This window comes from Cebus imitator, unplaced genomic scaffold (assembly GCF_001604975.1).
Source record: "Cebus imitator isolate Cc_AM_T3 unplaced genomic scaffold, Cebus_imitator-1.0 Scaffold82, whole genome shotgun sequence".
Taxonomy (NCBI): Eukaryota; Metazoa; Chordata; class Mammalia; order Primates; family Cebidae; genus Cebus; species Cebus imitator.
In genome coordinates, this window is record NW_016107397.1 from 4,846,072 (window position 1) to 4,873,928 (window position 27,857).

Below are 27,857 nucleotides of genomic sequence, written 5' to 3' on the forward strand. Positions count from 1 at the left end.
TCTCGGCTTACTGCAACCTCTGCCTTCTGGGTTCAAGCAATTCTCCTGCCTCAGCCTCCTGAGTAGCTAGGACTACAGGCCACCAACACACCTGGCTAATTTTTTTTGTATTTTAGTAGAAACAAGGTTTCACCATGTTGCCCAGGGTGGTCTCAAACTGCCCAGGCTGAGCTCAGGCAATCCACCTGCCTCAGCCTCCCAAAGTGCTGAGATTACAGGTGTGTGCCACCATGCCTGGCCTGGAATTGGGAGTCTTAAACAGCCCACACTAGTTGTTTTCTAGAATGTTCCTTAATGGAGGTGAACACCTTAATCAAATGATCAAAGGTGTCATCACATGTCTTCCAGTGTGATGCATAGGTAAGATACAACTTCACCTACATTATATATAGGACTTGAATTGGATCATGAGGAAACCATTGGACACATCTCTCTCCATCCATAACAAGTCGTGGAGGTCTCTGTGATCTGTCACCTTTGTCTCTGACCACATTGTCTGTGTGGTAGACACTGACTGCCCACACAACACCTTTCCCCTGCTTTGCTTCCCCCCTTGTGTTCAGGTGGCTCTCAGGGAAGCTTGGCCCTCCTCAAGTCTGGGAAATGAACCACAATTGGTCCACGTCTAATGCAGCAAGCCCATTCCCACTTGCTGCTAATTGATTTGGGGATGGCCATGTGCCCCATTTCTGCCAGTCAGCACTCAGGAGTTAGTTTCATGGGGAGCTTCCAGAAAAAAATGTACCCCTTGATAAAAAGGATGGCAAGGAGGCATATATCATTTTACTCCCTCTATCTTTTTACTGGCTTAAGCGTGGCAGGGGAATATGGGGCCTAACGCTATGGCAATTGCTTTGACAGGCCTGAGGATGCTGCAGGATGGAAAGGTGGAGACCTGGTGCTTTCCCACTGCACTCATTCTGAAGTCATCCACCAGGGCGGGTGGGGTGTATGTGTGCGAGATCTTAAATATCTCTGCAGCGGATGCCATTGTTGGCTCAGTGTGCTGCCACCTGCAGCCAAGCACTCTCTTAGCTGACACACCCTGCCTACCTCCTCCTGCTCTCCCACTCTCCCTTCCCACAAACACTCTCTCCCCTTGATACCTAACTCCTACTCACCCTTCAGCTTCAGTAGAGACATGACTTCTTCCAGATACTTTCCTTTATCTTCCAAGACTGGGCTGGGTGCCTCTCCTGTAGCACCCTGTACCTACTGCCATGAGAGCCTTTCTGATCACCAGACCTAATTCCCATAATGCATTTCTCCCTTCAGTCTGGTTACTTTATTGCTGCCTTATTTAAAGTTGGTTTTTAAAAACATCTGTAGGCCAGGCACAGTGGCTCACACCTGAAATTCCACCACTTTGGGGGGCCGAGGCAGAGCATCACTGAGATCAGGGGTTCGAGACCAGCCTGGCCAACATGGTGAAACCCCAGCTCTACTAAAAATACAAAAATTAGCCAGATAGGTACCTATAATCCCAGTTACTTGGGAGGCTGAGGCACGAGACTCGCTTAAACCTGGGAGGCAGAGGTTGCAGTGAACCAAGATTGTGCCATTGCACTCCAGCCTGGGCAACAAGAGCAAAACTCTGTCTCAAACAAAACAAAACAAACAAAAACATCTGTAGAGGGAAGTTTTATGGAAGTATTACTGCAAAGCTACAGAACACATTTTTTATTAGCTTAAGCCAGGGCTCAGGAAGAAGTGGGAAGAAGAGTCCATTGTTATAGTTAACAGGTTCCCTTTTAGCCTGTGATTCAACCATGACTCAAGGTTGACCTTTTCATGACAAATCCCTAGCCGGAGGACAAGTTTTGAAGTCCTACGGAATGCTAGAAGAAACTGGGCAAGTGTCTAATTGCAAAGTCACACTGCCAGGAAAGTAGAACCTGTATCTGCCTGACTTCAGAGTGTACAGATTGGACTTACGTAATTATACAGGTGAAGACTGGAGAAAAGTAAGGGCAAAATGCAGGGACATACATTCTCGTTCAATATTAAGTGGGACTTTTTGCTCATGATCATTAGTCAGAACTGGAATGGGGCTGGGTACAATGGCTCACACCTGTAATCCCAGCACTTTGGGAAACCAAGGCGGGAGAATCTCTCCAGCCCAGGACTTCAAGGCCAGTCAGGGCAACATAGAGACCCCATCTCTACAAAACAAAAAACAAATCAGCTGAGTGTGGTGGTGTGCACCTGTAGTCCAATTTACTTGGAGGCTGAGATGGGAGGATCACTTTAACCTGGGAGATCAAGGCTGCAGTGAGCTATGATCACACCATTGCACTCCAGCCTGGGCAAAAGAGTAAGACCCTGTCTCAAAACAAGACAAAAAACTGGAATGGGCTGCCTTTTTTCACTGAGAAGATTCAAGTAGAAGTTGGATTATCATTTTTTCAGGGATATTGTGGAGGGGAATCCTTAGTTGCCTCAGAGTTGGGCTAGATGCCCTTTAAATGCCCCTTCCAGCCCTAGAATTTTCCAGTATAGAATTCTAAGATTCTGTGATTCGGTGTCTCCTGGGAAATCCACACACAGCAGTTGGAGACCCTGCCACCAGAGGGCAGTGTTATCACATTTGGTCCAATTGCATAGAAGAAACCAAACTTCCTTCTAGGGCACCGACTAGAGAACCAAGTTGTTTAATTTTTTTTTGAGATAGGGTCTCACTTTGTCACGTAGGCTAGAGTGCAGTGGTGCAATCAGAACTCACTGCAGCCTTGACTTCCTGGGCTTAAGTTAGCCCCCCACCTCAGGCTCACGAGTTACCAAGACTACAGGCGTGCACTACCATGGTTGGGTAATTTTTACAGTTTTTGTAGAGACAGAGTCTCAGTATGTTGCCCAGGTTGGTCTTGGATTCCTGGCTTCAAGTGATCCTCCTGCCTTGGCCTCCCCAAAGTTCTGGAATCACAGGCATGAACCACCTTGCCCCGTCAAGAGTGCTAAGTTTAGAACCATCACAGGTGATGTGCCCCTGTGTGAAGGTGGAGAGGGACCCACCAAATAAGTAGTATTCCTCTCTCTCCACCACCCCAGACAGTAATTTCTGCCTGCCAACAGATCGGAGAGAGGTCAGAATGCTGGAAGACACACCATTCCCAGAGAGCCAGTGTGTTCTGAAGGCTGGGAACTGGCAGGGAGCCTTCCCTCGTGGCACTGCCCCCACAACAGCTCTGCAAAGACAGTAGGTCAAGGAAGGGAGCAGGGTCGAGGAGTGTTAGAAGATCACAACAGAAACCCTGCCACACGAGGGAAGGTTGACGAAGCCAGGGATATTCAGCCTAGAGAAGAGAAAACTTGGAGGGACCTATCTTGAGAACTGGCTATCATGAAGGTTGTTCTGTAGGGCTTTGGGTAGAAATACCAGGGCAGCAGCTAGGGGCAATGGCTCCCGCTTGTAATCCCAGCACTTTGGGTGGCTGAGGTAGGTGGATCACCAGAGGTCAGGAGTTTGAGACCAGCCTGGCCAACATGGTGGAACCCCATCTCTACTAAAAATACAAAAATTAGCTGGGTGTGGTGGCGTGTGCCCATAATCCCAATTACTTGGGAGGCTGAGGCAGGAGAATCACTTGAACCCTGGATGGGGAGGTTACAGTGAGCTGAGATCATGCCACTGCACTCCAGCCTGTGTGACAGAGTGAGACTCTGTCTCAAAAAAAGAAAAAAGAAAAAACAAAAACCAAATACCAGGTCAGCATGCAGACGCCACTTGGGGGCAGGTCTCATCTTGATTGAAGGGAGAACTTTGTGTTAGTGTCAGGAAGGACACTGCCCGGGGAGGCAGCACATTCTGTCATTCATTCACTCTATATGTATTTACTGTGTGCACGCTTCAGCCCTGGCAGTCTCTAGTTGCCGAGGGTACAGCAGTGAACAAAACAGCAAACTGCCCTCACAGAGCTGACCCACTGGTGTCTGAACATCCTGGGAGATGAGATGGAACGTGCAGGGGCCCTATGAGCATTAGCTGGATGGACCTGACCTACTTCGGAGATTCTGTTAACTTTGTTGGCTTTAAGAAACCTAGCTTGTCTTCATTTCTCTAATACAGACTTTCACAATTTGGAAAGAACTTCACCAATACTGTATTGTTTTCATGGTTTCCAGTAGAAGCAAACCTGTGAATTACTATATAGGGATGCAACAGAACTTTTTTATATGGCAGTGGCAAAAATTGCCTTTGGATAAGTCTTAGGAAAAGGAAATTTTTCCATTTAAAAACAAGCTCCGGCCAGGTGCAATGGCTCATGCCTGTAATCCTAACACTTTGGGAGGCCAAGGTGGGCAGATCATGAGGTCAGGAGATCGAGACCATCCTGCCCAACATGGTGAAACCTCATCTCTACTAAAATACAAAAAATTAGTCGGGTGTGGTGGCATGTGCCTGTAGTTCCAGCTACCCAGGAGGCTGAGGCAGGAGAATTGTGTGAACCTGGGAGGTGGAGGTTGCAGTGAGCCAAGATCGTGCCACTGTACTCCAGACTGGCGACAGAGCAAGTCTGCGTCTCAAAAGGAGAAAAAAAAACAACAAAAAAAACAAGCTCCCAGTTGGATGTAGTGGCTCACGCCTATAATCCCAACACTTTGGGAGGGTGAGGTGGGAGGATTGCTTGAGCCTGAGAATTCAAGACCCGCTGGGGCAACATAGTGAGAAAAATAAAAGGTAGCCTGGCATAGCAGCACGTCGGTACTGCTACTATACTGTACTGGAGGCAGAGGCAGGAGGATTGCCTGTACCCAGGAGTTCAAGGCTTCAGTGAGCCATGATTGTGCCACTACCCTCCAGCCTGGGCCACAGAGCAAGACCCTTTCTGAAAAAAAACAAAGAAGCTCCAGTTGGTCTATTTTTTATGTTTCTTTTATTTAAGCTATATGGGGACATTAAACATTGTCAACATGAGAAATTCTTTGTAGAGAACAGCCGGGTCACAGACATTACATATTCCGCCCTTGACATGAACATGTAGGAACTTAATGAAAACAGATCCATCATTACTATCATCCAAATGCTCACTGCAGTCCCAGAGAAGCCTCACTCATTTTAATTCGTCTAATGACTGGGTATTTACATTCCCAAGCTCATTTTCCACCATAGAACTCTTTATTCTTCACCACCTGTCTCTTTCTGGCTTGCACTTTCTTTTGCATAGTAAGCATTCTCAGGACAGACCCAGTTTTCCATTTTCATATTTTCTCCCTCTCAATGGACCGTAGTTGAGATCTGTATTACCCTGGAAGAAAAAGAGAGATAGTGAGCAAGTCCATGTGGGTAAGAGCTAGGAGTTCTGATGTCTTTGCTCCTTTCTTGCTGGAAAGACAGCTCCCTGAGATGCTTGGGAAGATTCTGCCAAGGCTTCCTTCCTAGTAATGGAAAGGGTTGGGTCATACCTAGCTTGTTTTGCATGAGGTTTTACGGGTTTAGAGACACCTTCTTTGGGCTTAATATGCCCAAAAAGGCTTTAACTCCACACAAGTTGTTGAGTGGGCCCAGAGTGAAGTCCCCTGGGATACAGACCTCTCCCTAAGAGCCTGCCTTTGATGTGTCACGAGGGGTTTTGCTACGGTGATGTGCACATCTTCCAAAGAAAGAAAAGCTACTGCATGTCACATCTCACAAATTGGTTTTTTAAATTAAAAAGGTTTCCTTATGGAGTTTATGGAATACTTGCATCCAGTGGAGCTATTCACAGCCTCACCCTTGCCTGCCCTAACCTGTTAGCTTCATCTCCCATTGTGCTGCAGCTCTCTGGTCTCATCCTGAGCCCATCTGCTTCATCCAGCCTGTGCCCTTATGCAAATCCCACCTCTGTACTTTTGTGTGTGTTGGACCTTCTGTCTGGAATGCCCTTCTTTCCTCTGCCTGGTGAAGGATTTTATTTATTCTCTTACATTTTTGTTAAAATATTTTATTTTTATGTTTAAAATGGTTTTTTTTTTTTAGTTTATTAAAAAAAAATTTTTTTTTTGAGATGGAGTCTTGCTCTTGTTGCCCAGACTGGAGTGCAATGGCATGATCGTGGCACACTGCAACCTTTGCCTCTCAGGTTCAAGCGATTCTTCTGCCTTAGCCTCCTGAGTAGCTGGGATTACAAGCACCTGCCACCATGCCTGGCTTATTTAAAAAATAAAAAAGACATGGCCGGGCGCAGTGGCTCAAGCCTGTAATCCCAGCACTTTGGGAGGCCGAGGCGGGTGGATCACGAGGTCAAGAGATCGAGACCATCCCGGTCAACATGGTGAAATCCCGTCTCTACTAAAAATACAAAAATTAGCTGCGCATGGTGGCGCACGCCTGTAGTCCCAGCTACTCAGGAGGCTGAGGCAGGAGAATTGCTTGAACCCAGGAGACAGAGGTTGCGGTGAGCCGAGATCGCGCCATTGCACTCCAGCCTGGGTAACAAGAGCGAAACTCCGTCTCAAAAAAAAAAAAAAAATAAATAAAATAAAAATAAAAAAAAATAAAGACGGATCAGGACATGGAAAGTAGACCCCAGAGACACAGCCTCATTACCCCAGAGTGCCGGTGGCAGGATGGCAGCCTGATGGCATGGCATGGAAGTAGATCCTTGCTGTGACAGAGCAATTGTACCAGGTCCAGCCAAGCCAGAGCAGGGTCCTGCTTTAAAGGATGTCTAATCCTGGAGCCTAAGACTTGGTGGAAGGAGCTGAACTGCCTCCTGAGCCTGGGTGTGACTTCTTATGAGTAGTCCTCACCTAGGTCAGAGCTCAGTGGGTGGAATCCCTTTGAGGTTTTTGCCCTGAAAGGAGATGGTTACACATTAATACAGAGACAAGCCTCTGATTTCCTTAACTCCCTGCGCTAACGATTATTTCAGGGTTACAAAGTTCAGAAAAAGATTCTGTGCCCCATATTTTATCTCCTCCCTAAGCAAACAATCAGATAAGGCTCAGCTTCGAATCGAAGGTCAATAGGGTTATCGCTTTTGGCTAAAACCCAATCTGACCACCATTACTGAAAGACAACAAATCATAACTGAGCAGGGAAACTTACCCTCCTCAGCAGGGGCTTCATTCAACAATGTGTTGATTCAATGAGGCCAAATATAATTCCTAGAAGCCATGGAGGTCAGTGCTTAGGTTCAGCCCTACCCTGCCTCCCAGAGTGAACCAAGTCATTGATTTTGGGCTGCCCTGGTTAATCCCACACAGAGGGCAACTGTATCAATCTCCACAGTAACTCAAATAAAAGATAACTTGCCTTTTTATAGCTCATGGTGTGTATGACCATGAGCAAGTCACTGAACTTCTCCAAGCTCATTTTCCTCACCTGACAAATGGGAATATTTATACCTACCTTGTAGGGTAAAATAGAGAGTGAAAAGCATTTTCCATGCACTTAGCCACCACCATGCTAACTTTTTACATATTTTGCAGAGATGGGGTTGTGCTACCTTGCCCAGGTTGGTCTTGAACTTCTGGCCTCAAGTGATCCTCCTGCCTTGGCCTCCCAAAGTGTCGGAATTAGAGGCGTGAGCCTCTTTCTTAGCACTTGGCTTTTGCTAAAGGAGAACTCTCTGTACCCTGGCTCCACGTTTCTGGGTGGTTCTCAAATTCAGTCACACATGTGAGTCACCTGGAGGGCTTGCTAAACCACAAATGCCAGGCCCACCCCCGGAGCTGCTGATGCAGTAGGTCTGGAGCCAGGCCTAAGAATAGGCATCTCTAAGAACATCTAAGGCGACACTGATATGGCTGGTCTCAGGACCACGTTTTGGGATCCACTCCTCCAGAATCATGTTCTGTGCCTTACTCCTCATTTTTCTTTTGCTTCTGTCCATGGAAAAGGAGTGATTGATTTTGTTTTTGGAATAAGGAACCAGGAAGGCAGGACTGAGCCCCATCTAATCTCTCCTTTTAGATCTACTCCCAGGGATAATGAATTCTGATTATTCCTCTACTGGGAAAGTGGCTGCTCCCCAGGGATCAAACCTGTAGTTGTTCAGTTCTGCAGGTTATCTTTTTTTTTTTTTTTTTTGAGATGGAGTCTTGCTCTGTTGCCCAGGCTAGAGTGCAGTGGCGCGATCTCAGCTGGCTCACTGCAACCTCTACCTTCTGGGTTCAAGCAATTTGAGTACCTCAGCCTCCCGAATAGCTGGGATTACAGGCATGTGCCACCATGCCTGGCTAATTTTGTATTTTTTTTTTTTTTTTGAGACGGAGTTTCGCTCTTGTTACCCAGGCTGGAGTGCAATGGCGCGATCTCGGCTCACCGCAACCTCCGCCTTCTGGGTTCAGGCAATTCTCCTGCCTCAGCCCCCTGAGTAGTTGGGATTACAGGCACGCACCACCATGCCCAGCTAATTTTTTGTATTTTTAGTAGAGACGGGGTTTCACCATGTTGACCAGGATGGTCTCGATCTCTTGACCTCGTGATCCACCCACCTCGGCCTCCCAAAGTGCTGGGATTACAGGCTTGAGCCACCGCGCCTGGCCCTTGTTTGTTTGTTTTAAAGAGGCAGGGTTCTGCCATGTTGGCCAGGCTGGTCTTGAACTCCTGACCTCAGATGATCCACCCACCTCGGCCTCCCAAAGTGCTAGGATTATAGGCATGAGCTACCATGCCTGGCTAATTTTGTATTTTTAGTAGCGTTGGGGTTTCAGGTGTCTTTAATTTTGAGGCAAAGTATGATGTTGCGTATAGTGGACACATGTGAAAGCCACATCCTCAATCTAGAACTCTGGCATAATAAAACTGGTATTTTGACTTTTTTTTTTCTTTGAGATGGGGCCTCACTCTTGCCCAGGCTGAAATGCAGTGGTACAGTGGTACGATCATAGATCATTGTAACCTTGGACTCCTGGGCTCAAGGGATCTTCTCGTCTCAGCCTCTCAAGTAACTGGGACTACAGGTGTGCACCACCATGGCTGGCTTTTAAAAATTTTTTTATTTTTTGTAGAGACAGGGTTTCACTGTGTTCCCCAGGCTGGTCTTGAACTCCTGGGCCTAAACCATCTTCCTACCTCAGCCTCCCAAAGAACTAAGATTGACAGGCACAAGCTACTGTGCCCAGCCTATTTTAACTTTTATATATGATATCACCAACATTTTTTGTCCTTGGTTAGTTCTGAATTAAGGGGAATAAGGACTATTTTAAATTGTTACCCTAAAATCCCACCTGCACTCAGTGCTCAAGGAATGGTAGCTATGATGATAATTATCATTTTCTTAGTGTTAGAGGCCTGAATTCAACCAGGATTGATGAAATCTCCAGTGAAGAATGATATTGTGGGGGATGCAAAAGACGAACATACATTGCCATAAACTTGTGGATGTCCCTGTGACTGGTACTAAGCACCTAGGTTCCAGGGGTAGTGTCAAGTGGCATCACATATGGAAACTGCCCTTCCATGCATTTGGGGGAACATCAGGTCGGCCAGCACCTGTGATGCAGGTGAACAGCACCCCACCTGAGGGCTGTGAGAATCTAGAGGAGTTTTGCAGCTGAAGAGGCAGGGTAAGAGCTTTGGGGTTGCTGTTGCATGAGACTGGGTATGACAAAGACTGGAGCTGGGGAGCAGGGGGACTACAGCTGAGTCACATAGTACCACTACTAGGAGCAAAGCTGGTGCAGGCAACGAGCGCTCTGAGTGAGGTCATCCAGAGTGGAGTACACACCTACCGGCTGTGGCCTAGGAAACGGAGGGCCTCACTCCTCAGAAAGGGTTTTTGAGGTGCCTGTCTTGGACACCTGGATGATCTCCACGGAGGTGATGCCCTTGCCGGCCACGCGGTGTCTGGTGCGCAGCTTGTTTAGGGCAGTCTCTGCTATGCCGGCCCGCTCCTCGGCATCATCCAGCTCATGCACCGTCTTCCTATATCGAGCCAGGGTCTGGTTGGCCTGGTCCTCCTATGACAAAGGCACAGCGGGAAATGGGGCATAAACATGGCTGGTTCTGGTTAGATGTGCTTTTTTTTTTTTTGAGACGCGGAGTCTTGCTCTGTTGCCCAGGCTGGAGTGCAGTGGTGCAATCTCAGCTCACTGCAGCCTCCGCCTTCCAGGTTCAAGCGATTCTCCTGGCTCAGTCTCCTGAGTAGCTGGCACTATAGGTGTGTACTACCACACCTGGCTAATTTTTGTATTTTTAATAGAGATGGGGTTTCACCATGTCGGGCAGGCTGGTCTCCAACTCTTGACCTCAGGCGATCCACCTGTTTTGGCCTCCCAAAGTGCTGGGATTATAGGCGTGAGCCATTGCGCCAGCCTAAATGTGCATGTGTTTGTTTGTTTGTTTGTTTGTTTTGAGGCAGAGTCTTGCTCTGTCACCCAGGCTGGAGTGCAGTGACACAATCTTGGCTCACTGTAACCTCTGCCTCCTAGGTTCAAGTGATTCTCCTGCCTCAGCCTCCTGAGTAGTTGGGATTACAGGCATGCAACATCACGCCTGGCTAATTGTATTTTTAGTAGAGACAGGGTTTCACCATATTGGCCAGGCTGGTCTAGAACTCCTGACTTTGTGATCCTCCCGCCTGAGCCTCCCAACATGCTGGCATTATAGGCGTGAGCCACCGTGCCTGGCTTAAATGTGCATTTTTATTAGTTCTATGGGTTGTCTAAGAGTCCACTTGTTTTACAATTTTTTTTTTTTTTTTTGAGATGGAGTCTCATTTTGTTGCCCAGGCTGGAGTACAGTGGCGTGGCCTCTACTCACTGCAACCTCCGCTTCTCAGGTTCAAGTGATTCTCCTCCCTCAGCCTCCTGAGTAGCTGGTATTACAGGCACCCGCCACCATGCTTGGCTAATTTTTTTTTTTTTTTTTTTTGAGACAGAGTTTCGCTCTTGTTACCCAGGCTGGAGTGCAATGGCGCGATCTCGGCTCACTGCAACCTCTGCCTCCTGGGTTCAGGCAATTCTGCCTCAGCCTCCTGAGTAGCTGGGATTACAGTCACGCGCCACCATGCCCAGCTAATTTTTTGTATTTTTAGTAGAGACGGGGTTTCACCATGTTGACCAGGATGGTCTCAAACTCTTGACCTCAAGTGATCCACCCGCCTCAGCCTCCCAAAATGCTGGGATTATAGGCATGAGCCACCATGCCTGGCCTCTTTACAAGCTCTTATCTCTTGTGTATAGTGTCTGGTTCCCCCCCACCGGATTCCAAGGAGGAGACACCATGGACGTGAGCCTTGCAGAGTCATCTTCGGGCCAATGTCTTCTTTCCCTGTGGTTAATTCCCAGCAAGGCTGGCAACTTGCACTGAGAAACAAGCATCAGGGAAGGAGGAGCAGGGAGGCGCATGGACACTCACCGCCTCCTCGATCTGCCTTTTGTAGACCTTCAGCTTGTTCTGTAGCTTCTCCACCAGCTCTTGCATGCGCTGGTTGGTCTTGTGGTCCTCCTCTGTCTGGAAGACCAGCTCTTTGAGGCGACGCTCGTTCTTACGCAGCGTCTTGACCGTCTCCACATGCTGTTTCTGCTCCCCATCCAGCTCTGTCTCTAGTTCCTTGATCTGTGGGTGGAAGAGAGGAATGCAGCTGAGCCAACGCGTATGTTTTGTTTTTTGTGTTTCTGTCAGGGTCCTGCTCTGTTGCCCAGGCTGGAGGGCAGCGGCATGATCATGGCTTACTGTAGCCTTGACCTCCTGTGCTCAAGTGACCCTCCTGCCTCAGCCTCCTGGAATGCATAATTTTGAACTTCAGAGCTCAGTGGCCTCAGACAGGGACATTGTGGTTGCAGTGTCTACCTTCTGCCCAGAGGTGAGGGGATGGACCCTGGACAGGAGAGTCAGGTGGGCTCTGCCTTTTACAGGAAATGCTGTGGTCGTGAGACACTTTCCCTTGAGCCTCAAATTCCTTCCTCTGGGAAACCGGGGTGTCGGGGAGTCAGACAAAATGACAGAACGTTCTGGGCCCTTCCAGCTCTGGCATTTCATGGGGTAAAGACTAAGGCCTGTCTTCTTTCAGTGAGTAATAAAAGGCAAGAAGAATATTGAGGACTGGCTCTGCTTGAGGCTAAGGACATTCTGGGGAGGAAGGTGACAGGGAGGGAAAGCGGAGAGAACTTGAGAGAAATTTGAGCTCTTCTCTCAATTTCCTTTTCTCTTTCTTTCCCTCCCTTCTTCCCTCCCTCCCTTCTTTCTTTTTTTCCTTCTTTTCTCTTTTTTTTTTGAGACAGGGTCTGGCTCTGTCACCCAGTCTGAAGTGCAATAGTGCTATCATATCTCACGGCAGCCTCAACCTCCTGGGCTCAAGCTGTCTTCCCACCTCAGTCTCCTGAGTAGCTGGGACTATAGGCATGTGCCACCAAACCCAGCTAATTGAACTTTCTTTTTTTTTTTTTGTAGAGGTGGAGGTCTCACTATGTTGCCCAGGCTGGTTTCAAAATCCTGGCCTCAAGCAGTCCTGCTTTGGCCTCTTAAAGTGCTGGGATTACAGGCATGAGCCACTGCAACTGGTCCTTTCCATTTCCTCTGCTTTCCTAGCACTTGCATAACCCGATTCTTCATCAAGCACAGGACATGTTTTTGGCAAAAGACAGGCACCCCACATCCCCTTGCCCCCCACCAGATTGCTGTTCCTCCCTTGGCTGAGCCCTTTATCGCCCTCACCCTGGCCTCCAGCTTCATGATTGTACGCTTCCCGCCTTTCAGAGCCAGCTGCTCTGCCTCCTCCATCTTGGCCTGCAGGTCTTTGATGGTGACCTCATAGTTCTTCTTGATCTTCTCCAGGTGCATGCAGTGGTCCTGCTCTTGCCGGAGTTCTTCTGCCATGCGGGCAGCCTGCGGGTGGGGAGAAGAGCAGGAGTTAGAGCTGGGTGCTACCCAAGTTCATAGCACCTTTGAGAGATGTGAGACCTTGTCTCCCGGTCTCTAGGAAACCAATTGGTTGACAAGGGGAGCCCCACTGACATGCTGCTGGGGTTTGGTGGAGGGGGTGCCCTGTGCTCCCCTTTGCCCCCAAGAGGGGAGGGGAACCAAGCTCATGCCTCCCATCCCCACAGACTCCCACCAGCTGGGAGCACTCAAGCGAAACCCAACTGATTGCCACCTCCACGAGGGGCACAGCATGGAGGGTGGGAAGAGCACAGCCTCTGGAGTTGGAAGACCTAGGACTGTGTCCAGCCCTGAGTGACCTTCAGCACGTTGCTAATCCCCTCTCAGCCCCTTTCTCCTTACATTCATTCCACAAATGTTCATGAGGGTCTATGGTGTACCAGGCACAGGCCTGTGCTCTTGAGAGGTAGCAATAAATAAGACCAGCAGTGTTCCTGAACTCTTGGGATTTCAATCAAGTGAGAGGAGTCTGACGATGAAAATCTGTATTCCTTCATCTTCAAAGTGGGGAGTAAATAGAACCCATCACTCGAGGCTGGTGTGAACACCCAAAGGGATACTGGGATGAGAGCACTTGGGGGCACATCTTGCCAACATCCTCCTCTGCATCCTTGGGCTCATCCATCTTCCTTTTACTAGCACTTCCATCAAGGCTGATTTTTTTTTGAGACAGAGTTTTGCCCTTGTTGCCCAGGCTGGAGTGCAATGGCATGATCTCACTCACTGCAACATCTGCCTTCCGGGTTCAAGTGATTCACCTGCCTCAGCCTCCTGAGTAGCTGGGATTATAGGCGCCTGCCACCACGCCCAGCTAACTTTGTATATAACTTTTAGTAGAGATGGGGTTTCTCCATGTTGGGATTTGGTGGAGGGGGTGCCCTATGCTCTCCTTTGCCTCCGAGAGGGGAGGGGAATCTGGTCTCGAACTCCTGACCTCAGGTGATCTGCCCGCCTCAGCCTCCCAAAGTGCTGGGACTGCGGGTGTGAGCCACCACACCCGGCCCAAGACTGTTTTATTTTATTGCTGTTATTATTTCATGTTTTGACACAGAGTTTCATTTTGTCACCCAGGCTGCAGTGCAGTGGTGGGATCATGACTCACTGCAACCTCAAACTCCTGGGCTCAGGTGATCCTCCTATCTCAGCCTTCCGAGTAGCTAGGACTACAGGCATGTGCCACAATGCCTGGCTAATTTTAAAAATTTTTAGTAGACAGGGTCTTGCTATGTTGCCCAGGCTGGTCTTGAAATCCTGGCCGCAAGCAATCCTCCCGCCTTTGCCTCCCAAAGTGCTGGGATTACAGGCGTGAGCCACCATGCCTAGCCCAAGGTTGTTTTAATGCATCCCATTGCCAAAAAGCCTGCCCAGATGAGCCCACTTTGATGGCTTCTTTGATACAAGACCCTGGGCCTCATGCTGTCATCTTTCACTTGATCACCTAGAGCTTATAATTCTTTCTTACTTTCATGTGTGTGGCTTTTTAGAAAAGCGTTGGGCCACACTCTCCCTGGCAGGGCCCCATGTTTGGGTCCACAGTGGCCCATGAGGGGAGGAGGGGGCCTTCCTGCCCAGGCAGCCTGGTCCTCAGCAGGTACCCAGGGCCTGCCTGCCAGCAGCAAGGGACACACGCACTTACATCCGTCATGGCCTTCTTGGCCCTCTCGTCCGCTGAGCGGAACTCACTGATGAGCTCCTCGTGCTCGTTGGAGATGCGCTGGACATCTGATTCTAGCTTGCGTTTGACCACAAGGAGGCTCTGGTTCTGGAGGAAGAAAGGGAGATATCACCATGAGCCAGGGTTCTTCATGGCCCTTCCTGTGTTCAGGAAAGAAAGCAACCTCTGCCAGACATGCTTGCCAGACCCCAACAGGAAATGGCCCTGTGCCCTCTGCATGGGGTAAGGGTCCCTCTCCTGCATTTTTTTTTTTTTTTTTTGAGGCAGGATCTTGCTCTGTCACCCAGGCTGGATTGTGTAATGGTGCAATTACAGCTCACTGCAGCCTCAACCTCTTAGGCTGAAGCGATTCTCCCACCTCAGCCTTCTGAGTACCTGGGACTACAGATGCACACCACCAGCTAATTTTTTGTATGTTTTTACAGACAGGATTTGGCTATGTTGCCTAGGCTGGTCTTGAACTCTTGAACTCAAGCAGTCCTCCCAGCTCTGGCTCCCACAGTGCTGGGATTACAGATGTGAGCCACTGTGCCTGGCCAAGATTATATATTTTATTTCATTTTTATTTTTGAATCAGGGTCTTGTTCTGTTGCCCAGGCTGGAGTGCAGTGGTGCGATCTTGGCTCACTGCAGCCTTGACCTCCAGGGTTCAACGGATCTTGTGCCTCAGCCTCCCAAGTAGCAGCTTATATATATGTGTGTATATATATTTATGTGTGTGTGTGTGTGTAGTGTATGTATATACACATACACATATACATATATTTATATATATGTATATATATGTACACATAAATTATATATGCACACATATATACATACATAAAATATATGTATATACACATATATATAAATATATATATATATATACACATACACTTTTTTTTTTGAGATGGAGTCTCGCTCTGTCACCCAGGCTAGAGTACAGTGGCATGATGTCGGCTCACTGCAACTTCTGCCTCCCCGGTTCAAGCAATTCTCCTGCCTCAGCCTCCTGTGTAGGTGGGATTACAGGTTCGCGCCACCACACCTGGCTAATTTTTGTATTTTTAGTAGAGATGGGGTTTCACCATGTTGGCCAGGCTGGTCTCAAACTCCTGACCTCAGGTGATCCACCCGCCTCAGCCTCCCCAAGTGCTGGGATTACAGGCATAAGCCACTGTACCCAGCCCATGCTGGGATATATTTTATATCCTGGACTTTTATATCACAGTTTTACAAAAAGCTCTGCAGATGAGTTTTGAGGATTTGCCAAGTTGGGGGAACTGCCTGCCTCTGAGTTTTGAGGGTCGCTCATGTGGTTTGGGCACCATCCTGGCCTTACCCCAGCACTCCCTAGTCCCTCGAGTGTGGGTGCGAGTGGCACTGACCCAGGAGCCCTGTCCTACCTGGATATTGATCTCGTTGTGTCGCTCGGTGATCTCCACCACCTCCTGCTCCAGCAGCTTGCGTGAACGCTCGCTGCCCTCCAGGGCCGAGCGCACCTCCTCCAGCTCTGTCTGCAGCAGGCTCAGACGCCGCTCCTGCAGGTTGTACTGCTCCCGCAGCTCCTCGTGCTGCCTGGCGTCCTCGTCCATCTGGACCTGCAAGTCCTGAGGGGCACAGGGACCCAGTCTGAGCCCATACCCTGGGCCGTGATACCATGTGGGGGTGGCCAGGCTTGAGAGCACCCTGATGTTTATCGACTGGGTTCGACAGGAAACTGGGCAGGCAGGGAGGCCACAGAGGAAGAGTGAGGAGCAGACCTGTTCTTGGGGAGTTTATGGTGTGGTGGAGCCTCAGCAGGGCCAGGACCCAGGAAGTTATCTAACATGAAGTCAAACCTTTCCTTATGATAGAGCGCCTGGTGTTCCCAGCACAGCCTTCTCAAGGAGGCCTCCCCAGTGACCTCTGACAATCATATTCTAATCCCATCTAGGCTGATCCCTAGCTCTCTTCTGTCATCTTATTTCTCTCTTTTTTTTGAGACGGAGTCTTGCTCTGTGCCCTAGGCTGGAGTGCAGTGGTGCTATCTTGGCTCACTGCAATCTCCACCTCCCAGGTTCAAGTGATTTTCCTGTCTCAGCTTCCCAAGTAGCTGGGATTACAGGTGCTTGCCACCACACCCGGCTAATTTTTCCATTTTTAGTAGAGACCGGGTATCACCATGTTGCTCAGGTTGGTCTTGAACTCCTGACCTCTAGTGATCCGCCACCTCGGCCTCCCAAAATACTAGGATTACAGGTGTGAGCCATGGCGTTTGGCCTGTCTGCTTATTTCTCCATAGAACTTATCACCAGTTTTAATACTACAGTTTTATTTTTGTTGCTATCTGCAGGGTGATGTTTCTCTGTTTTGTCCACATTTGTGTTTTTTTTGTTGTTTTTGAGACAGGGTCTCACTCTCACCCAGGCTGGAGTGCAGTGATGTAGTCATAGCTCACTGCAGCCACCAATTCCTGGGCTCAAGTGATCCTCCCACTTCAGCCTCCTGAGTAGCTGGAACTACAGGCACACACCACCATGCTCAGCTAATTTTATTTTTTGTGGAGATGGGGTCTCGCTATGCTACCTGGGCTGGTCAGGAACTCCTGGCCTCAAGCGATCCTCTCTCCTCAGCCTCCTGAGTAACTGGGACTACATGTGAACACCAAGTGTGCCCAGTATTTTCTTGTCTACTCTTGGACACCTAAAACAGTGCCTAGTTAGGGCACGTCTCCAGTTAGCAAGCGTTGGATGTGTGATTCTGGCTGTGTATGCTGTAAAGACCAGCCTCATAATGGAGTGATTATGAAGGGATCTTCAGCTCTGTTTGTGTTTATTTTATTTTTATTTATTTTTATTTTTATTTTTTGAGAGACAGGGTTTCACCATGTTGACCTGGCTGGTCTTGAACTTCTGACCTCGTGATCCACCCACCTTGGCCACCCAAAGTGCTGGGATTACAGGCGTGCGCCACTGCACCTGGCCTGTTTATTTTTTAAGGCAAGTCGTGGGTATATGAGTTTTGTTGTGTTCTTCATTTCTCTATGTCTGCAATAGTTTATAATAAGTAAAACATGATTTTACAAATCAAAATGGGGCTGGGCGTGGTGGCTCACGCCTGTAATCCCAGCACTTTGGGAGGCCAAGGTGGGCAAATCACCTGAGGTCAGGTGTTTGAGACCAACCTGGCCAATATGGTGAAACCCCCTCTCTATTAAAAATACAAAAATTAGCCAGGCGTGTTGGAGGGCACCCGTAATCCCGGGTACTCGGGAGACTGAGGCAGGAGAATTGTTTGAACCTGGGAGTTGGAGGTTGCAGTGAGCTGAGATCTCGATACTGTACTCCAGCCTGGGCAACAACAGTGAAACTCCATCTCAGTCAATCAATCAATAAATAATCAAGACAGGCCCAACTTCCTGTTTCCCTCCTTTGGTCCATCTTTTCAGTTGTCTGGAATCTGGACTTTTGGTGGTTGGGGGCCTCTTATTTATATAGTCCCCAAACCTCCTATTCCCTGGACTGCCAGCCACCCCACATTCTCACTCTTATGCCTTTATCCTGGCTGAAGACATGCATTCAGTTAGCTCCCTTTAGGCCTTCAGACTCAACTGATAATGGTCTGCCTTGTACCTAGTTTCTCCTCCTCCCAGATCACTACCTTGATTTGCTGTTGCAGCCTTTTCAGTGTCTTTACAAGTTCGCTGTTGTTCTTGTTGGCGTGGTCCAGTTGGATTTCCATCTCATTCAGGTCCGTCTCCATCTTCTTCTTGAGCCGAAGTGCCTCTGCCCGGCCCTTGGCCTCTGCCTCCAGGCTGGCCTGCAAGGACTCAATTGCCCGCTGGTGGTTCTTTCTGTAAGTCCAAGCAGAGAAGACCTTGCCATACTCTGCTGGCTGTTCAGTCTGCGCTAAACCTTTCTTGGGAAGAGGTCTCAGCACCAGCATGAGTACAGCCACCATGTCGTGAAATTAAACCCTTAAAAAGGTGCAAGACAGGGATGAGGATTTTATGCTTCGGGGAAATAAAAGGAAGGTCATTTTGCTGTTTTAGAGACAGGTTCTCACTCTGTGGCTCAGGCTGTAATGGAAAAACCATCACAGTCTGTGGTGGTGTAGCAGTGTGATCATAGCTCACTGCAGCCTCAAACTCCAGGGTTCAAGTGATCTTCTCATCTCAGCCTCCTGAGTAACTGGGACTACAGGCCATGCCCCTACGCCCAGCTATTGTTTTTTTTTTTTTTTGTGATCCTCCCATCTCAGCTTCCCAAAGTGCTGGGATTACAGGTGTGAGCCACTGTGCCTGGCCAGTAAGGTCATATTTACTGAACATTTCCCACATATCTTATATAATCCCAGTACATTTAACATGTAAACCAGCCCCGCAAAAACACTAAGGCTCTCAGATGCTGAAAACATGCCAAAGGTCATGCATTTGGCCCAGAATGGAGTCATGATTCAAATCCAGATGCTAAAGTCCCTGGTTTTTCCATTACAGAATGTGAGCTTTGGCCATGCAAGTCAGGTTTATATTTCTCTTCAAAACAACATTCATCAATTGATTGTCTTTATTTATATTTATATATATATTTTTTGAGACAGGGTCTTACTTTGTTGCCCAGGCTGGAGCACAGTGGTACAATCTTGGCTCACTGCAGCCTCGACCTTATGGGCTCAAGCAGTTCTTCCACCTCAGCCTCCTGAGTAGCTGGGACTACTCGGGAGGTGTGTGCCACCACACCTGGCTAATTTTTGAATTTTTATGTTTTTGAAAGATGAGGTTTCAACATATTGCCCAGGCCAGGGTTACATGTATAATAATTATATTGTAATCAACATAAATATTTCCATAAAGCCATCATATAAGCTATACTAATCTCCCTTTATAGGAGACCAAGGACATAAGTGTTCTAAACACTTGCTGAATTGAGGCAAATACATGGTTGTCATATAAAGACCCTGTCTCCTGCAGCAGACTAAAAAAGATTAAAAAAAAAAAAAAAAAAAGACCCTGTCACCTGCCTTTTCAGAAATCCCCATCCCTCACTATGCTCACCTCAGCTCCACCCCTCAATGCCCACTACTTGCAGGCACATTGTTGGGTTTAGAGCATCTTGAGTTGTTTTCAATTTCCAGATATGGGAGAGGCTATTATCACATCCCCCAAAGTGAATGAAATAGTGATTCACTTTGACTTAAAAAATAAATATAAGCACAAAGTATAAAACATTATTGAAAAAACTAAGGAAGATGTAAATAAACAAAAAGATAAATGTTCATGGGTCAGAAGACTTAATATTGTTAAGGTGGCAATAATCCTCAAATTGATCTACAGATTTGACACAATCCCTATCAGAATTCTAGCTCATTCTTTGCAGAAATTCACAGACTGGTCCTAAAAATGTGAGAGACCCAGAATAACAACAAAAAAATATTGAAAAGGAAGAACAAATTTGTATGATACACACTTCCCAATTTCAAAGCTTATTACAGAGCTAAAGTAATGAAGACAGTGTGGTCCTAGTATAAGATAGACATATATATCAATCGAATAGAATCGAGATTCTGGAAAGGCACGTTCACATTTATGGTCAATTCATTTTCAACATGGGTACCAAGACCATTCAATGGGGAGAAAAGTCTTTTCAACAAACAGTGCTGGGAGAACTAGATATCCACATGCAAAAGAATAAAGTTGAACCCCTACCTCACACCATATACAAAAATTAACCCAAGATGTACCAAAGCCCTAAATAGGAGAGCTTAAACTATACAACTCTTCAAATGAAATACATGCATCAATTTTTGTGACTGGATTAGGCAATGGGTCTTTAGATATGACCTCTAAAGCACAAGTGACCAAATGAAAAATACTGGACTTTTTCAAGATTAAAATTTTTTTTTCTTTTCTTTTTATTAGAAATGGGGTCTCATAGGCTGGTCGTGAACTCCTGGCCTCCAACAATCCTTCCATCTCAGCCTCCCAGAGTGCTAGGATTACAGGTGTCAGCCACTGCACCCAGCCAAAATTAAATAACTTTTGTGCTTCAACAGATACCTTTAAGAAAGTAACAAGACAACCCACAGAATGGGAAAAAATATCTGTGAATCAAATCTGATAGGAGTCTAGTGTCCAGAATATGTAAAGAACTCTTACAACTCAACAATAAAAAGAAGCAATCCAGTTTTTGAAAGGGGCAAACAACAGACTTTTCTCCAAAGACGTTATACAAAAAGCCAGTGAGCACATAACAGATGCTCTGCTTCATTAGTGATCATGGCTAAAATACTACATGCTAAAGTGTTCATGGGCCGGGTGTAGTGGCTCATGCCTGTAATTCCAGCACTTTGGGAGGCTGAGATGGGTAGATCACTTGAGGTTAGGAGTTCAAGACCATCCTGGCAGTGAAAGCCTGTCTCTACTAAAAATACAAAAATTAGCTGGGCACAGTAGCATGCATCTGTAATCCAAGCTACTCGGGAGGCTGAGGCAGGAGACTTGCTTGAACCCAGGAGGCAGAGGTTGCAGTGAGCCATGATTGCACCACTACACTCCAGCCTGAGCAACAGAGCAACACTCTGTCTAAAAAAAAAAAAAAAAAAAAACCCAAAGTGTTCGTAAACCAGAGAGTGAAACAACAGTATGAAGCCAGTCTTTATTTCCAATTCACAGATGAGGAAACTAAGGTTCAGAGCGGTTCACCTGAATTGCCCAAGGTCACATGACTAGTAGGTGGGAGAGACCTGGGTTTCTGGACTCTGCGCCATCACACTGCTTAAGAGTCAGCCTCCCATCCCACCAGCGCCGTACCTGGTAGCCTCAAATTCTTCTTCTTTCTCATGGATTCTCCGGTCAATGTCAGCTTTAACTTGAGCCAGTTCCAACTGAATTCGAATCACCTTGCTCTCTTCAACCTACCAGGAATAAAAACATTAGTCTTTCTGGCCAAGAAGGTGTGCAGTGCCTGGCCAAGCATCCACAGTCCCCAAGGTGATGGCCCCATGGTACCTCCAGGGAAGACTCAGCTTCTTCCAGCGCCACCTGGAGTTCTTCCTTTTCCATCTCCAATTTTTTCTTCAACTTCTGCAGCTCATGCACACTCCTTCCTCCCTCACCCAGCTGATCAATGAGATCCTTTATCTCCTCTGAGATAAAAATATTCATGTTAGTAAGACTCAGCATTCCAGGGTCATGGCAGGTGGCACAGTCATTCCTCCATTGGGGTAAGAAGCAGGTCTCCCAAAGTGCTGGTATTGTAGATACGAGCTACCACATCTGGCCATAATCTTTTTTATTTTATTTTTTTCTTGAGGCGGAGTTTCACTCATTGTCCAGGCTGGAGTGCAATGGCACAATCTTGGCCCACTGTAACCTCTGCCTCCTGTGTTCAAGTGATTCTCCTGCCTCAGCCTCCAGAGTAGCTGCGATTGCAGGCATGTGCCACCATGTCCGGCTAATTTTGTATTTTTAGTAGAGATGGGATTTCTCCATGTTGGTCAGGCTGGTCTCAAACTCCTGACCTCAGGTGATCTGCCCCCCTTGGCCTCCCAAAGTGTTGGGTTACAGGCATGAACCACTGTGCCCAGCCCATAATCTTATTTCATGTCATGACCACCTTTTAAGTAAGGTAGAATTATTTTATTTTATTTTTATTTTTTGAGACATAGTGTTTCTCTGTTGCCTAGGCTGGAGTACAGTGGCATTAACTCGGTTCACTGCAACCTCTAGCCCCCATCTCCTCCTCCCACCCCAGTTCAAGCAATTCTCCTGCCTCAGCCTCCCAAGTAGCTGGGTCTACAGGCTACATACAACAGAAAGGAAAAAAAAAAAAAAATACAGGCGGCCGCTCCCATGCCTGGTAATTTTTTGTATTTTTAGTAGAGATGGGGTTTCAGCATGTCGGTCAGGCCGGTCTCCAACTTCTGATCTCAAGTGTTCCGTCCATCTCAGCCTCCCAAAGTGCTGGGATTACAGGCATGAGCCACCATGCTGATTATTTCCTCATTTTATAAGTGAGGAAAGTGAAGCATAGAAAGATTAAGCAACTCACCTAAAGTTACACTGCTGAATGCTGAAGTGCTTCTACAAAGCACTTGCTAGTCAGTCAACAAACACTTATTGAGCACCTACTGTGTGCCAGGTGCTCAACTGATGATGTGCTCAGGATGAAGGGGGGTCTGGCTATGTCCCCATCCCTACAGGCCCATCTCATCCACCTGCCCTCAGACTCACCCTGCAGGGTCTTATTCTCCTTCTTCACTGACTCTAGATGCTCCAGAGACTCCTCGTAGGCTGTCTTGATCTTGAAGCTCTCTGTCATGTACATGCGGCACTCCTTCTGCGAGCTGTCCACTTCCACCTGCAACTCCTCACACTTCTGCTGCCACTCGGCCAGCATCTTGTCAAAGAGCCTCTGCTTCTTGTCCAGGGCAGCGGCTGCAGCATTGGCCTAGAGTAAGGTGGAAATGGTCTCTAGGGGTCCAACCTCCCTGCCTCTGTCCCCTCCTCCCATCCCCCACCAACCACTCTTCCTTCCCTTTCCCCAGTAACTCTTGAGGCTGTAGACCCCTTGGGAATTTGAATATAATTCAACACCTATGGCAGAGGCACAGAACAGAGAATCTGCAAAGAGTTGCATGATTCTAAAAGTTCCCAGAGATGTGTGGCCTGGGGCATTCCACCTTATTTTCCCAGGTTAGAATTCTCTCAAATGAGACAATTGTAAAATGTAAAATGAGGAGTTTGAGTCGCAGTGGCCTTTCCAGATTTACAACATTCAGCCTAACTCCCCTTAATGTATTTCACTGTAATGCAGTAATATACATTACGCGTCATTTTCCAATTCATATCTGACTATTCTTTTACTTTATTTTTCCATAGGTTTCATCTTTCTCATAACTCCCTGGCAACTATTTGCTGTTGTGCTATATTAACTTTTGTAAAGTTTTGCATTGTTTCTTTTGCGGAGTAGCAAAACCTTTTTGAGTTTCAGGAGTTTTTTTTTTTTTTTTTTGCCACATCGGAAAAGTTTTAATAGCTCCAACAGCCTGAGGCTTTCTGGGGATCTCCCTTCTTTGGTAAAGGACAGGTGTTCCACCTTGCATCACCTAGCAGTTCTAGCAGGATTCTTCATCTTTTGGAGGGAGCATCTGCTGTATTTGGGAATTTTGCTCTGATAGTTTTNTTTTTGAGACAGAATCTGGCTCTGTTGCCCAGGCTGGAGTGCAGTGGCGTGATCTTGACTCACTGCAATCTCCACCTACCGGGTTCAAGCAATTCTCCTGTGTCAGTCTCCTGAGTAGCTTGAATTACAGGTGCGTGCCACCACGCCTGACTAATATTTGCATTTTTAGTGGAGATGGGGTTTCGCCATGTTGTCCAGGCTGGTCTCAAACTCCTAACTTCAGGTGATCTGCCCGCCTTGGCCTCCCAAAGTTCTGGGATTATAGGTGTGAGCTACCCCCAGCTTTTTTTTTAATTTTTATTTTTTTATTTTAGGAGGTGAGGTCTCATTCTGTTGCCTAGGCTGGAGTGCAGTGGCCTAAGTATAGTTAACTGTATCCTCAGCCTTTTGGGCTTAAGCAATCTTCCCACCTCAGCCTCCCAAAGTCCAATCTTCCCACCTCAGCCTCCCAAAGTCCTGAGATGACAAGCATGAACCACCGAGCCAGAACTTTTTTTCTGAAACCTTTCACATGGATGTGACCTCCTGCCTATGTGGCCACTTCATGCAGCCACATTCTTTCATTGGGCTGCATTTGGCCTCTGACAGCCAGCATAAATCATGGTCCCATCTAGACCAAGACCAGGGAGGTGTATGCCACTGCAAATCTTATATAATTCTCATAGAGACTGGCAACTCAGTTTGAACCAGGGATGCAAATAGGAATAGTTAGCCATGCAAAGTATGTGGGACATAGTTTGTGTAAGAGAGGGGGGAACAGGGAAGGTGCATCGTGTAACTTTCAGGGGCAGATTTTATCCTGCTTGTGGCCCTATTTATTTATTTGAGACAGGTTTTTACTCTGTCCCCCAGGCTGGAGTGCAGTGGTACAATCACAGCTCACTGTATCCTTGAACCCCTGGTTCAAATGATCCTCATGCCTCAGCCTCCCAAGTAGTTGGGACCACAGGCATGTGCCACTACACCTGGCTAAGTTTTTAATTTAAACATTTTTTGGGGGCCAGGCGCAGTGGCTCACACCTGTAATCCCAGCACTTTGGGAGGCTGAGGCAGGTGGATCACCTTAGGTCAGGAGTTCGAGATCAGCTTGGCCAACATGATGAAATCCCATCTCTACTAAAAATACAAAAACTTAGCCAGGTGTGGTGGCAGGCACTTGTAATCCCAGCTTCTCAGGAGGCTGAGGTAGGAGAATCGTTTGAACCTTGCAGTGCACTGAGATTGCATCACTGTACTCCAGCCTGGGCAATAAGAGCGGAATTCTGTCTCAAAAACTAAAAATAATAAAATAATTTTTGTTTTTTGTAGAGATAGGGTCTCCCTAAATGTTGGGATTAGAGGCATGAGCCACTGTGCTTGGTCTTGTGGCCCTGTTTAAACAGTAGCTTGTTGAGTGTTAGATCTCAGAAGAGTTCATGAACATGAGCAGCCATGTCTAGCACGCTCCTGAAGGTACCGCTGTGCTGCACCTTCTTGAGCCATGTGTTTCTTTCTGATGATCCCAGATGTGTGACAGTCTCTCCCTAGCCCTGCCGCCCACGGTAAATAGGCAGCTTTGAGCATTTGACCCTCTGACCTTCTCCAAGTCGATGGTGAGGTCCTCAACTTCTGCCTGGAGTCTCTGTTTATTTTTCTCGAGGGAGGCAGCCCGGGCCTGGGCAGTTTCAGCTGCTTCTTCTGCCTCCTGAAGTCTGGCGGCCAGTTTCCTCCTGCAAATGAGGGCCAGAGGGGCTGTCAAGGAAACATAGACACTCACAGGCACTGCCTTCTCATTGCCAGGGTCACAGTGTGGTGGGCATGGTACTAAGCTCTGGTGCCAACGTTGGAAAAGATACAGTGTTTACAGGAGAGCCACCGCGTTCACTGTCTTATTTATTCATTCAAGAAACACTTATTTTCTCTACTCTGCCCTAGGGATTGCTGCAGGTGTTAGGGATACAGCAGTGAATAAAACAGGCTAGGCTATCTGCCCTAACAAACAAAATGTTTGTTCTGGAGCTAGGGGGAGGCAGGCAATACATGTCCTATAGAATGTAGTACTGTGGTGACAAATAGAGCCAAGAAGGGGACAGGCAGTCCAGGTGGGAGGGGGTGACAATGTCAAATGCAGACTTGGGGGAGACTCTGAGAAGCGGACACAGGCAAAGGTCTAAGTTGGGATGGAGGGGCCCTGAGGGTGTTTGGGGCAGAGACAAGCTTAGGGGTTGAGATTTAGGTTTAGCGCAGGAGTAGACTTGGGGGAGGACCAGGCAGGGCCCAGCAGCCTCCATAACAAAGGCCTGGAGGACAGAGGTGGAAGTCACAGGAAGGCAAATTTAGGCTCAAGGTGAAAAAGAGCTTAGAGCTTTAGATGAAAGTATTGCACCTGCTTGGATTGTATTTCAGTATAAGGCAAAAAAAAAAAAAAAAAGAAAAGAAAAGTGTTGCATCAGCTGGAAGTCACTATGCCTTATTTGCTATCACATTACCAGAAATTTCAGTGAATGGATGGGACCAGTCAGCAGGCTGGGATCCCAGAAACACTTAGAGCACGTGTGCCATTTTCTATATCTAATTTGGCTTTATACAAGAAAAAATGTGGCCATTTGTTCAGAGAACCCAGAATTTTATAGAGAAGTTTGTTAAGTTGACTATGTTTTTTGATTTAATTTGTCGTGGCTTCCTTCTGCTGCCTGGCCTAGGGTGCCTAACTCACAGGGTTTCCATGGGTGCATCGACCCAGGGACACCCAGGCCAGCCTCCTTTTACACAAGAGAGAGGCTCAGAGCCACTTTCATGTCCCCCCTTATTTCCTTAGGTGTCCACTTCTGTAATTTTTTTCTTTTTTTCATTTGAGATGGAGTCTTGCTCTGTCATCCGTGCTGTAGCGCAGTGGCACAATCTCGGCTGATGGCATCCTCCGCCACCCGGGTTCAAGAGATTCCCCTGCCTCAGCCTCCTGAGCAGCTGGGACTATAGGTGTGTGCCATCACGCCTGGTTATTTTATTTTATTTTTTTTTGTATTTTTAGTAGAGACAGGGTTTCACCATATTGGCCAGGATGGTCTTGATCTCCTGACCTTGTGATCCACCCACCTTGGCCTCCCAAAGTGCTGGGATTACAGGCGTGAGCCACCATGCCTGGCCTGTAATTTTTCTTTTTTAGAGACGGGATCTTGCTCTGTCATCCAGGCTGGAGTGCAGTGGCTTGATCATTACTCACTGTAGCCTCCAATTCCTGGACTCAAGCAATCCTCCCACTTTAGTCTCCCAAGTAGCTGAGACTACAGGCACATGCCACCATGCCTGGCTAATTTTGTAATTTTTTGTTGAGATGAGGATCTCACCATGTTGCCCAGGCTGGCCTCCAACTTCTGGGCTTAAGCAATTCTCCCACCATGGCCTCTCAAAGTGCTGTGAATACAGGCATGAGCCACCATGGTTGGCCCACAAAGCAGGCTCCATTGTCCAGACACATTGTCTTCCTCTTAAAGGAGCCTCTGAACATCCTTCTCCTGGGCTTGTCCCTGGCCTCAGCAGTGACTGACATGGAAGTGAGGCCCCCAGCGCCACCTGCCCAGCCCACCTGGCTCTACCAGCAGGAGGACGATACTCACTTGGTCTCCTCCAGCTCCTCTGTCCTCTGGATGGCATCGGTCTCATACTTGGTCCTCCAGGTGGTGACCTCGGTGTTGAGTTTGGACACGAGGCGCTGTAGCTCCGACTTGCCTCCCTGCTCCTCCTCCAGCTGCTCCTTCAGCAGGTCCAGGTCATGCTTGGTGTTGGCCAGGCTCACCACGGCGGTGCTGCGAGACTGTGGGGACCAGCCTGTCAGGGGCCCGTGGGGGCTTTCTGCAGCCCACAGGGCCACCACTTAGTTATACATAACACTGGAGCAGCAGTGATGGTAGGTGAAAGGGGGAAAAGACACACGATTGCACAGTCCAAACCATCAGGGTTTTATTTTCATCCTATAATTTATTTTCATTCTATTACTGTCCACAAAGATATATAATTTCATTTCATTTGGTGCATCGTGTAACTTTAAGGGGCAAATTTTATCCTGCTTGTGGCCCTATTTATTTATTTGAGACAGGGTCTCAGTATGTACACATCACATGCTATAGTTTTTTAGTTAACTTTTTTACTTGCTATGATATCAAATACTTTTTGTGTTCATTTAACATCTTCATAATATGTAACTTTCTTTAGCTGGGTGTGTACAGGTGTGCACCACCATTCTTGGAAT

General features: G+C 47.5%; 1 protein-coding gene across 1 annotated transcript in view; it reads right to left on the reverse strand.

Annotated features, from left to right (window-relative positions):
* Positions 1 to 4,860: 4,860 nt before the first annotated feature.
* LOC108307869 (myosin-16) overlaps positions 4,861 to 27,857 on the reverse strand; it is an 83,562-nt gene continuing 60,565 nt past the window's right edge. Inside the window, exons 31-42 of the mRNA XM_037740395.1 lie at positions 27,226 to 27,460; positions 25,206 to 25,338; positions 22,678 to 22,894; positions 21,454 to 21,590; positions 21,256 to 21,359; positions 18,108 to 18,300; positions 15,872 to 16,075; positions 14,445 to 14,570; positions 12,584 to 12,754; positions 11,285 to 11,485; positions 9,658 to 9,885; positions 4,861 to 5,246 (exon numbers count right to left, since the gene is read on the reverse strand). Coding sequence (XP_037596323.1) covers positions 9,685 to 9,885; positions 11,285 to 11,485; positions 12,584 to 12,754; positions 14,445 to 14,570; positions 15,872 to 16,075; positions 18,108 to 18,300; positions 21,256 to 21,359; positions 21,454 to 21,590; positions 22,678 to 22,894; positions 25,206 to 25,338; positions 27,226 to 27,460 — 1,922 coding nt within the window. The 3' untranslated portion in view covers positions 4,861 to 5,246; positions 9,658 to 9,684. The remainder of the gene's footprint in view (positions 5,247 to 9,657; positions 9,886 to 11,284; positions 11,486 to 12,583; positions 12,755 to 14,444; positions 14,571 to 15,871; positions 16,076 to 18,107; positions 18,301 to 21,255; positions 21,360 to 21,453; positions 21,591 to 22,677; positions 22,895 to 25,205; positions 25,339 to 27,225; positions 27,461 to 27,857) is intronic.